The 12,825-nt window shown below is 31.5% G+C and overlaps 1 protein-coding gene across 2 annotated transcripts; it reads left to right on the forward strand.

Annotated features, from left to right (window-relative positions):
- The first annotated feature begins 8,092 nt into the window (after positions 1-8,092).
- Positions 8,093-12,184, forward strand: LOC111014914 (ubiquitin-related modifier 1 homolog 2). 2 transcript variants are annotated; one of them, XM_022289784.2, is made up of 4 exons: positions 8,093-8,248; positions 11,282-11,357; positions 11,451-11,533; positions 11,884-12,184. In XM_022289784.2, exons 1-4 carry the CDS (start codon positions 8,226-8,228, stop codon positions 11,999-12,001), a joined length of 300 nt encoding a protein of 99 aa, XP_022145476.1. In that variant the 5' UTR covers positions 8,093-8,225; the 3' UTR covers positions 12,002-12,184. The 2 variants fall into 2 exon arrangements, with proteins under 2 accessions (XP_022145476.1, XP_022145475.1); XM_022289783.2 differs by having other exon boundaries at positions 8,115-8,248; positions 11,218-11,357.
- Positions 12,185-12,825: the final 641 nt, after the last annotated feature.

The following is a 12,825-nucleotide window of genomic DNA, read 5'->3' on the forward strand; positions in this document are numbered from 1 at the left end:
ATTGCGTCGCTCAGGTATAGAAAGTTTGCGGATTTTTTTTTTTCTGGGAAATGATAATTTATTTTTTATTTTAAAAATTAGGCTGTGGGAGGGAAAACCAAAATATACTTTATGCATTTTGGAGGGAAGTTGACATTTAACATAAAGTTTTCCCTCATTCATTATTTTGACTCAATAAAATTAAAAGTTAAAAAAATATATATTGTTTGTTTAGTTTGATTTGATTTTGTAGTTCGTTTTAGTTTCAACTATTTTTTGTTTTGGCAGAAATAACAAAATATATAATTTATTGTCAATTTTAATTTTTTTTCAATTCACTAGTTGATTTAATGTTAGTTTTATTTTTTCTTTTATCATATCCTCATGGTCCAACTTGATCATGATTCAATCTCTATTAGTATCAATCTAAATATAACTCAACTAGTTAATTCAATAATAATATGGCAGAAACTATTATTTCCAAAAATTGTTTATATACTATGGTTATTTTGCTGTGGATCGGTTTAATTTTTAAAGGACGAGAATATCCTTGGGGGAGTGGGGGAAAGAAAAATATCAAAGGGGTAAAAATGTACATGTGGGTTTAAGGGGGACAGATATGGGAAGCGGACAAAGGGGTAAATTTCATGTGAGATATTAATGCTTGGTGAAGTACAAATAAACCCATTCACGCCGCATGTATCACTCGTGAGTTGGAGCTTTCTTTCAGGCTAAGTCCAGGGGCATAACCGTCCAAATGAGCGTAACTGAAATAATTATTCTTTAATTTTTTAATATAATTTGGTGATTATCTCAATCTATCTCTGATAAGAGGTCACGAGTTCAAATTTCCTATTCTCGCCTATATATTAAAAAAAACTGATACAAATCTTCTATAATATTCAAAAAGTAAATTATACGTACGTGTATATATATATATATATATATATATTTTTTAAATGATATGTTTATCTAGATAATTATTATCTATTCTCTAATTTAATATTATTTTATTTTCAAAATTACAAGATTCGAAATAAAAATTTTCAAATGTTCTACAACTGCTGCATTTACAAGTCTACCCAAAGCTGTTATTAAAACAAATGAAGTGCGTCTTTCTTCTATTTATATCTCCTTTTAAAAAACAATGGAACCAAAAGATTCAAACCTAATATTAATCATTTAAATTAATTTTTTTCTTCTTAGTCGAGCTGTTATCATGTATTATATTAAAATAAAAAAAGTGGTCATATTTAAGGTAATTACACTTTAGCATTTTTTTTTCTTTTGTTATCAAATAGCATAGGATTGTTTTTTTCTTCTTATCTTGAATTTGAAAATCCTTTGTATAGACTCAATGTTATTTTGTTTGCGTTAGCTCAATTATTCAAGGTACCTGCTTCAAAAAAGATTAAAAAACAATGTTGATAAATGTGGTTTAGTTGAAGTAACGATTTAATAATTGAACTTTAGTCTATAACGATTTAATATCTATATTTTTAATTGACATCAAATTACTTCATGAATGTTAATATGTAACAAATTAGTCATTGTAGTTTAAAATTCGTAGCGATTTAGTTCCTAGCATGAAAAATGTTTTTAAGATTTAATATGATTTATTATGCATATAGATTAATAAATAACCAAATGAATTTATAAATTGCAAGTACTAAATAGTTGTACAATAATTATAAAAAAAAAATTAGTTGTACAATGGAAATGACATTTAATTTCGACAATATTTTTTACATCAAAAAACTATCAAAGGATTGCATAATGGAAAATCGAACTTATAATATTTTGATTGGAGATATATGTTAATTACTGTTGAATTATGCTCACTTCGACGATTAAAATTTATAAATTTAATCATCGCTCCGGTAAATTTACATGCATCAACATGTTTTATAGGCTTGTAGCTTAAATAATAAAAAAAAAAGTATAAAATAGAGCATTGGATTCTGAATTGTACTGTGGGAACAGTGGGAGTGATATATTAAGATCCACGCAAGCAAAATTTTGTTTGGTTGTTAAAAAGACGTTTTAATAATATTTAATAATGTTGGAAAAAAGTCAAATCCATCCAAATCAAATGGGCCAAACCTATTATAATACTCATTTGCACGTGTGTTTCTTCCACTCCTCACGTGCTGCCACGTCACTTGAACTTGTGCCACGTGACTACATTTTCTTTCCTTTTTTTTTCTCTCTCTCTTTTATTAATAATTGTTTATATGATATTTTGGATAAATTAGTCATTTGGCAGGTGCAGTGCACGTGGTAGATAATTCAATCAACTTACTAATATATAATCTTTGATCTCTTATTTTACGTGGGCTTGAGATTAGTTCGCGTTTAGTTTAATCTTTTGATTTATCACTGGAAATAAATCAAATTAAAACATGAACGGTAAGGTAATCAATTTTACCATAAACTATTAATTTAATCAATTTACACCTTTATCGCTTGGATAAATGTTGCAAATTTTCTATTGAACTTTAATAAATGTTTAAATTTTTACATAGAGTAGATTTACATTAGAAAATATGTTCAACAACGTATTATCATATATGTCAAATTATTATGAAATATATATAAGGTGGGGAATTGATATGACTTAGACAAAAACTGATGGTAGAGCTTATTTATTTACTAATTAATTTTTAGGTTTTAGAATATTTATTTAATTGTCGATTTTGAGCCTTTATCAAATTTGTAAGCTTGATTTTCAATAAATAATTGATTTTTTAGTTTTTACTTCATTTTTATTTTTATTTTTTATTTTGAATTAGTGAAATTTAATAGAGGGTACAAATTGCAATACTTATCAAAATTTAGGGTTCAGTTTGATGTCATGGAAAGTTTATGGTACAAATTGATACAATTTATCAAGTTTAGGGGTAAAAAAATAATATCTTTTAATATAATTTTGGATGCATTCATCGTAATTAAATATGTAGATTAAGTAACATTTGAAAACTAAAGTATAATAAATCAATCTGCATGCATGACATTAGTTTGTTTAATACAAATGCTAAAAGTTATTTTAAAACAAATACCAATAACTATGACTTTAAAATAAAATATGATTGAATTATCTATATTATATAGGAGAAAGATAATGAAAATTAAAAATTAAAAAAAATATATAGTTTAAAGAAGAAAATATAAATAAATACATATATATGTTTATTACATAAAAAAAAACAGTTTAATGCAAAAAGTAACATCACAAAATAACTATACAAAGGAAGTGTAGAAGAAGAAACCATGAGGGGAGGACTTTGAAGCTTCAAGGAATCAATGTTAAGTATAAACTCCAATTTTGATCAGGGTGTGTTTGGAGAGTCACTGTAAATAGAGTAATTTTGAAAAAAAAAAATATTTAAGTATAATCCACTTTCTAAAATTACAAATGATATCTTAAAAATCAATTATTTTTTTAAAAAAAATCTTAAAAATCAATTTAAAGCGATTTTAAATTTTTATAAAATTAATTTTTTTAATTTACCAAACATAATTCATGGAAAGGTAAATCATTTTGACAATAACAAAAGTGATTTTGGTCGTACCAAAATTATTCCCAAAACACACCCTAAGTATATCTTGTGCTCCAACAACGAGCTCCAATTTTAGTTACATATTAAGACACTAAAAACTAGTTACAACCCGTGTTCAAAATGTCGATGTCGTTGAAAATGTCGAGGTCCCGATTTTACGGACATGTCGATGTCGATGTATATTTCGGGAAAAATAATGGAAATTGTGGAAATTGATGGAAATTTTTTGAATTAGCAAATAAAACTTGAATTGTAGCTTAATTAGCCTATAATTGATCACATTTAACCATTAAATGTAAGAATATGACTATTTTACTTATGAAAATGTCGATGTCGATGGAAATATCGAAAAAAAAAATATTTTTTCCTTTAATGAAGATTGATGAAAATTATTTGAATATGTAAAGTAAACTTTAATTGTAAACTTTTAACTACTTCTTTAGTGTTTTTCATAATAGGATTCATTTGGAAATGAGATAATTACCGACTTGGTTTCCAAACACATTTCTAAATTCTAATTAACTCGTACCTATTTACTTTTTACCTACTTCTCTTTTCAAATTTGAATTTATAATTAACTCGTACCTATTTACTTTTTAGTTACTTCTCTTTTCAAATTTGAATTTACACATTTTTCAAACACATTTTCAAATCAATCATCAATCCAACTTTCCAATCAAATTTACACAATTTTCAAACACTTCAACCTCGTGATTGTGTCATTCATCCAAATTATCTACCAATAGGATCTATATGTGCTTCATATTCTACTCATTTGAGCAACTACCTTCAAAACTTTCAGTATAGGATAACTGAGAGGTGAACTATTGTAATTTATATCAAAGTTATCAAGATAGTTGCACTAGATCCTCTGAGATCATCTTTTTGGTATTAATTAAGATACCTATTCTACTTCATGTTTCGCCACTATTTGTATATAATAATATTTTATTTTTAAAAAAAATCTAAGACTATTTCAATCTTTATATATGTCAATATTTCACATATATTGTTCAATTATGTAAGTAAGGACTAGATTGGATTATAAATTATCAATAAAGCAAATTCCAAATCTTATTAGTTATACTTTATACAGTATTAAAATTCGAATGGTTCATTGAACAGATTAAGATTACAATCATCGAGGTTGTGAGAAATTATAGACTGCAGTGGCATAGTAAGAAGACGATCAAAGTAAAATAACCTTAAAGAAGAAGAGGGAAAAAAAAGACATGTCGACATTTTGTCGACATTTTCACATGTCGACCACATGGGGGGAAAAATCGACTTTTCCCCCATTTCAACGTCGACATGCTCGACACGTCAACATGTCCAGCGACATGTCCAACTAATTGGAAGGAAGAATTTGAAATAAGAAATCTCAAATGTACTCCACAAAAACTTGTGATAAATCCAACAAAAGATACACGTTCCAGAACTTTTTCGGTTCTTTCGAGTTTGAGCATATTTAGGAGTGTTAGGGACCTATTAGAAACCTCTTATTGAGATTGGACAACCATCTGACTCTACAACATTTGGTTGTCAAGGAAGTTCGGAATATTCAATCTCAAGTAGGTGACCATCATTGTTTGTACCAATTTCTTTTAGAGCAAACAACGTTTTTTTCACCTGGAGGAAAAAAAAAACTATTGGAAGTAGATTTCAGCATTCACGTGACAAGTGGCGAGTGGATGCAAAATTTGATACGTGGCTCATAGATACCATAAAAAACCACCTAAGTATACGCATCTCGACTCATCCGTCTGATCGAGCCAAATCCCTTCGGTGGTCGAGCCAAACAAGCTTGTTCACGATCGCGTTCCCATGTTATTGGTCAAGTCGATTGGCTTACCTCAGCTCGGTCATGCCTCCAACACACTCCACGACAGCACGCCGCATTTCACGATAACCTTAAAGAGTCGTTGAGGCCTTGTCGGGAATACTGTCGGGGGCTTCGCCTATAAATGAACCATTCCGTTCATTTAGAGGTACGCGAACATTTCGATTCTCTCTCGATTTAGTTCGGACTTTCACTGACTTTGTTTGCATCGGAGTACTCACTCTGTTTTGCAGGTCTTCTAGTACATGACATTCGGAGCTCACTATCCAGCTTATCCAATCTGAATCGACGTTTGCGGAGTTAGTCAATTTCTTGATTCAACAAAAATATTCACACAAATTATCTTCCCTAATTTTTGATTTAGCAACTAGAGAAAAGCATTAGAATAACCCATTCTAAGTCTCACCATATCGTTTCACTAGTCAACATTAATGCATCCAATAGATTTCATCCTTGAAGGTTAATGAACAAAGTCCTAAATAAAGCGTTTGTCCATTCTATCACATTTATGCCATCCAAGATTGGGTGAGCTTCGTGAACAATCTCAATAAAATAAAGCAAATCAAGAGAATAAATTAAGGAATAATCAATGTTTGATGGATGGTTACATAATACCTAAAAAAGGAAACAAACCAGTACAATAATCTATTGTTTATAGGGTGGAAATCTTGTTTGTAGATATCTACAAAGTTGAAATAAAACCAAATCAAAGCCAAATAAATAATAATAATAATTTCATCTAACACAAGGTTTTTGTTTTCAACAAAAAATAATTTTATTGTTGTATGAAATAAAAAAAAAACGAGGAGAAATAGTTCTGAAAACCAAAGGAGTCACGTGAAACTTTCTCCACTTGGCCAAAAGTGAATCGAAACTATAAGAATAAAAATGAGGCGATCATTTACACCAACTAATCGCATTGAAAATAGTATTATCAAACAATCTATCAAATGAGAGTTCCAGTCCATAGTACGAACACGTCGCACATACACTCTAGTACACGTTCCTTGATGCTGAGGCATCTCGAAGGTACTTGACCGGAACAATCTATCAAATGGTAAGAACCTAATCAAATATTGGGATCCACCTCAAACTTGATAATCTCATTTTCTAAATGAACAAATTCCATTTATTTCATATACCCTTATTAATCTTTTTTTTTTATTCCGTGTGGCTTTTTGGCGTTGCCCGAGATTGCAGGAAGTAGTAGATTTTTTTAAAAAAGGCTGTTGATTACTCAGATTGACCTACACATTTATTAGAGTTACTTTGCTACTTTTATCCCACAACTTTTTTAATTAATTATTTTATACTTTGATTATTTTTTTTTCATTTATACTACTAATCATTTTTCTTCTAATAAATATTTATAACTTTTATTCATTGATGTGATTTGGTTGTACAATGTTATAAATTTATATTTAACTTTTTAAATTTTACTTTGTTATTATTATTTAATACCAATAAAACTTTTAGAATACAATTAATTATTATTAAATATTAGAATAATAAAATTTAAATATAGTTTTATACTAAAGATGGTTGTTCTAATATAAAAAATATTTTAGCTAATGTAATTTTATTTTAATTTCACTATTTATTAATATTAAATAAAATGATAATAAACATATTTCCTACCAATAATATCAGTAATAAAATGAATTAAAAATTATTATTATTTTAATTAAAAATCAGCACAATAATTTATTTGTAATTAGCCATAAATAAGAAAATATATATTAATAATTTTTATATATCTGATTTCGATTCTAAACAGTTTTAATAAATAATATCAAATAATTATGATTCCGATTCTATAAAATTTCTAGTAAACCACCTAAATAGTATTTCATTCTAATTGATTTGATTCCAATTCATGTTTCAAAATGGCCCAAATTTATTTTTAGTAAAAAATAAAACATTACTTTACCATCTTATTCCGCTCCTCATTGCCCCAATTACTCCAAAAACTATCACCTCGCTTTCCCTCTTACTCTCTCTCCTATCCCTTCCTCTCTTGCAACCAAGTGGCACAAGAAGAGGCAGCACGTCGACGAACTCCGACGACTCACACGACGATCATTCACGAACGACAGTGATACAAATTACTTTTCCATCGAACGTCGGTGAACTCTCTATGCAGATCGTCACCTCGATTGAGTCACTATATCTTAACGTCAGTAAAGTTCACAATCATACATCTAACATAAACAAGTTAATTACGGACTTGTTTGATTGACAATCCGGACTATATTTCTTGCTTTCAGATTTACTAAATTAATTGAAAATTATTTTTGCATTCAACGATTCAACAGTGTAAATTATGGAAACAATATCTTTTTTAATTTCATTGTTTTCATATTTTGAATCTTAAAATTTAAAATGCATAATTATATTCAAAAGGATAAAAATTTTGATAAATATAATAAACTTAATCTCATTCTTGTTAACATTAAAATAGGTAAAATTTAATATATTATAAATTATATGATAGAATAATGGTACAAACTTTATAGTATTTATGTTTATAAATTAGTTAATAATATTTTAGATTGAAATAAATATTTAACTGGTATCTGATCACGGAAATATATTACAAAAAGTTTGGACATTTTTTTAAATTGAGAATCTTAAAATCTGCTACCGGTAGCAGCACAAATTATCTTATTAAAATGGTGAGTGTAAAAACAATTTTTGATATTGATATTTCCACAAAAGAAGCGTCCTTTTTACAAAATAATCAGATTCTAATTTTGTACTTCCAAAATAGGTCATTTATTTGAACCCAATATCCGACATTTTGTCTTCTCTCTAGGGTTTTGGGGTTTCGCGGGACGAAATTGAAAATGCATCTTACTCTTGAATTCGGGTAACTCTCTATCTCTAGATTTTATGTTCACGTTGCCTGTTGAATTTTAGTTGGAAGAAAAATTTCCCAGTTGCTTGTGGTTGTTTGTTTAGTGAGATAAGTGGAAAAATTAGTGATACTGGAACTTAGAATTTAAATAAATTCTGATTTCCCGGAAAATCAGTTGTCGCATTCTTTCGTTTTTCATGTATTGCCCAGATCATAAACTTGAATTGTTTTTTCTGAATTTGAGCGAACTCTTAAGTCCATGAACTTTAGGTTTGTATTTATTAACGAGATATTGCTGTTGGCGGGATATTTTTCGTGGGCTGGCTCTGAAGGGAGTAAAAGATCGACTATTGGATATTCTTTTATTGTTTAGTAGTGCTATAATTTACAATTTGCAGCTCGGTAATCATATTGGAACTCACTGAAAATTTTGCTTGAACATTCAGTTGCTTCCTTGTCTCCATTTTGAAAGCATTATGATTTTATTCATTTGATTAACATATTTTTTGAAGCATGCTCAACTTTCTAAACTATGATCAATTGTTACTTCAATGGATTTGATAGATCATAACGCTAGAACCTTGTCACTTCTCTAAAGTTGATTCATGATCGTCGTCGAATTTGAATCATGTGTAGTATTTGATACAACCATTATATAATTGAAAGAAATAATCGCATTTGTTGTTTCAACAATTCCATACCACCAGCGTTTGGTGGCAACTTTTGGTCTCATGTACTGTCGACAGTGCTTGCAATTTTTTTTCCATCAATACCCTCTATTTCCTCCTCCCACTAAAACCAAAAAAAAAAAAAAGGGAAGGAAAAAACTGTGGCAGTATCTTGAGTAGCTTCTTCTGCAAATATGATAGGCCCCAAATATATTCTAGAAAGAGAGGACGAGGGGGATAGCAGCTGATGTATGTGGGTTGTGAGGAAATTCTGTTGTTAGAGCAGTAGGGTGCAAGTTAGTTAGATGGGCAAATATAGGACTTAGTAGTATAGGGTATATTTTGGCTCGGGGGATGAGGGCAGGGTATCTTTTTGCTAGTTTTGGGAAAGAGTTAGTGTGAAGAGAATAGGAAGCTCTCAAAATCTTCTTTGACCCTTTAATTCCTCTCTGATTGTAAATAACAGAATCGAGGTTCTATCACAATATTTGGAATGATACTGTGAAGATTCTCCCTCACATTTTGATATCCAAAACAAGTTCGATTTCAACAAGATACTCCGGTCTATTGGAGAGGGTTGGTACTCTCCCCACAAGTCAAGACTAGACTTTACATGATCCAAAATCATACCCCCACTAACTTAAGACACAAAATAAATACTAACTTCCCGACCAACAAAAGATAAAGGTTAACTTGCTAAAAACCGCTCTCCCCCTGTTTTGCTTACTCATATAGGTCTGCTTAATCAGGGGCCTCACATCACCCCTGTTTCAAAGACATCTTGTCCTCAAGGTGGAAATATGGGAATTGTCACTGAAAATATGCTACATTCTCCCAAGTAGCCTCGCCTTCATCCATATTCTTCCACTGAACTAGGACCTCCAATTCTCCCGTGCTCTCATTCGATCGTGTTGCAAAGACGTGTGTTCAATCACCCACTCGAAGTCCACTGTTAGATTTGGCACGATAGGAAAGACTGTTGTGGTGTCTCCAACGACCTTCTTAAATTGGGAGACATGGAGTACTGAGTGAATTGAAGTATCCTCTGATAGTGCTGGCTTGTAAGCTACCTTGCCTATGTGTTCTATGATGTTGTAGGGATTGAAAAATGGGAGTTAGCTTCTCATTGCAGCGCTTGGCTAGGGGTCTTTGTCTATAAGGCCTCAAGCCCTCAGCTTTAGGTAGACCTTTTCACCCACTTCAAATTCCACTTTCCTGCAATGGCGATCTGCAAACTTCTTTACTTGATTTCAAGATTGATTGATGTGTTCCTTAAGTTTATCTAGAGACCTATCTCTTTTTCCCAGGGTGAAACGCGCAAGCAGGTTTCCCTCCTTCAAGGGACTGAATCGTTAAAAAATCCTTGGCTTTAGATTGTTCCAATTGGTAAATTGCTATCGGTTGTTTGTCCGCCAGTACCAGACTGGAGCAATGCTGTCAAGGCTGATCACTGAAATGGTCGTCTTCTCGGATTTTGTTAGGCGGTGAATATCGTAATACGTTTCAGCACGAAAAAGCCACCAAACTGGATCTTCCCCTGTGAAAATGGGCATCTCTACCTTTTTGAACTTGTTGCGATCCAAGTTGTGTTCACCTGCTTTCTTCGGGTAGGATTAGGACTCCTCTTGTCGTTCCTGACCATCTTCCGGTTTCTTCCTTTTCACGGTGGACCCTTCGTTGTTGACATGCTCTCAACATGGGCTCCTTCCTTGAGTAACTTTTGCGATGAACAACTCTAGTGCCTTCTACGACCCTTGCTCGCCCTCTTCTGTTCCTCCATTTGAGAGTTGATGAGCAACCGTGCCTCCTTGATGCCACAGACCTCCTTGGTGGACTCACACCTTTCCTCCAGTTGTTTCTTTTTAGCTATCTTGCTTGGGTTGTCCAGGATGAGGATGAACTTGCTCTGATACCAATTTGTGAGGAATCTTCCTCATGTTTTGATATCCAGAATAAGTTCGATCACAACAAGAGACTCCAGCCTATTTGAGGAGGCTGGTACTCTCCCTTCAAGTCAAGACCAGACTTTTGCAAGATCCAAAAACATACCCCCCACTGACCTAAGACGCAAAATAAATACTAACTTCTCAACTAACAAAATATAAAAGGTCAACTTGCTAAAAACGGCTAACTGTCAGGAGGGGAAGAGTTCTCCCTGTTTCCCTTCCTCATATAGGTCTGCTTATTTGGGGCCTCACAGATACTTTCATATGCTTCTAGGTTGCATCTTAATTGAATTTTTTTTTCAGTGTAAAGGGTGAAAGGGGAAAAATTACCATTAAAGATACATTTACTAAGTATGTCATTTGTTAGGTTTTGTTTTTCCAGCTACCATCCATAGGATGGACATGACAATAGTATTAGCCTTTAAATGCAGTGGGGGATTGGAGCTCCTATGCAACTCTGTGAAGATTCATAATGTCAGTATCGATCCTGAAAATGGAGCAGGAAAAGTAAGCTATTATTTCCAACAAATTAATGAAATATCCTACTGGATGTCGTTTATCAAGTGAGTCTCATGTGTTTTTTTTTAAAATGCATCTCAGTTAATCATGAAAGATTTGCTCTCTTGGGTTCGTACTAATCTGATCAAGGAGCGACCAGAAATGTTTATGAAAGGCGACACTGTGTAAGTAAAAGGAACATCTCATTATTTTTCTCTCTCTTTTGTATTGTTAAACAAGTTTGAAGATAAGATATACATATAGTTATGAAGACTACATTTATGAAGAATTTGGTATATTTTTCACCACGAAATTTAAAAAACAACAAAGTTTTAAAATTATTTGTTTGAGTTTTCAAATTTCGGCTTAGATTTTGAAAACTTGTTTTGAAGGTAGATGACAAAACGAAGAAACACATAGGCCGTAGTAGTGTTTATAAGCTTAGTTCTAAAAACAGAAAACAAAAAACAAACTAGTTATCAAATGAGATCTAAGTTGTTAGCTAAACGGTGTAACGGTTTTAAATTTCCTGCAGGAGACCTGGTGTTCTGGTGCTTGTAAATGATTGTGATTGGGAACTTAGTGGGCAGCTTGACACACCATTGGAAGAGAAGGACGTGGTAGTGTTCATATCCACATTGCATGGAGGATAATAACTTGATCAGGAATATGTATTTTCCAGGTTGTATCTACATAATAGTTGTCTGAGATAATCTAGAACTTGGACATTTTAACCTTAAAAATCCGTCTCTGTTTTTCCTGAAATTTGTCCGACTATATGACAACATGGGCATTGTTTGTTGCCCTAGAATATATATACATAGTAATCTTCATGAGATTTTGCTCTGACGAGACTTGAGAAGTTGAGATCAATGTTTATGTTGAATAACTGGTGAGGGGAAAAGAAAAGCTGAGTTATAATTAAGTTCTTATTGTCTCAAAAGCTTCATTTTGATTATTGTCTCAAAAGTTTCATTTTGATTCTTGAGCTTTTAAATTGTCTAAATGAATTATTTGAACATTCATGAGGTTACAAATGCAAATGCCTTCATTGGTCATAATTGTCTACAAGATCATTTGTTCGTTCTTTTGGTCATAAGCATTGTATTCGTTCGTAATAGTACGAATGAATACATATAGTAAATTATATATATATACAGGTTGTGGGTTCATATGGGGTTCAAAAATTTCCAGAAAAATCCTTCACAGCTTGTCACCTACAATCCAGAACAAACTAATTTGCTTTTTCAATATAAATCTTGCTTATAATGCCACCTACTTGTAGCCAGTAGATAAAGTACATTTACGTAGTTCGACTTGGCTAATCATTTTACAAATGTCACCAAACTTCAAAATATAGGTACTACGAGTGAATAGGCACCGGTTGGTATTTCTGCCTTCCTTCTCATTTTTGAGTCTACCAAAACTTCAAAATTTCCTCTCTTTTCTTAACAAGTATTCATGAGTGTTTACGTCA

The sequence above is a fragment of the Momordica charantia genome (genome assembly GCF_013281855.1).
Source record: "Momordica charantia cultivar OHB3-1 chromosome 10 unlocalized genomic scaffold, Mcharantia_2.0 BLBB01000010.1, whole genome shotgun sequence".
NCBI classification, from domain to species: domain Eukaryota; kingdom Viridiplantae; phylum Streptophyta; class Magnoliopsida; order Cucurbitales; family Cucurbitaceae; genus Momordica; species Momordica charantia.

Excerpts from the sequence above, each read along its gene's own strand:
- LOC111014914 (XM_022289783.2), top strand. The coding sequence starts at position 11,247 with ATGGACATGACAATAGTATTAGCCTTTAAATGCAGTGGGGGATTGGAG. Across the intron at positions 11,358-11,450 it reads CTGAAAATGGAGCAGGAAAA|TTAATCATGAAAGATTTGCT; the intron begins GTAAGCTATTAT and ends AATGCATCTCAG. Across the intron at positions 11,534-11,883 it reads TTTATGAAAGGCGACACTGT|GAGACCTGGTGTTCTGGTGC; the intron begins GTAAGTAAAAGG and ends AATTTCCTGCAG.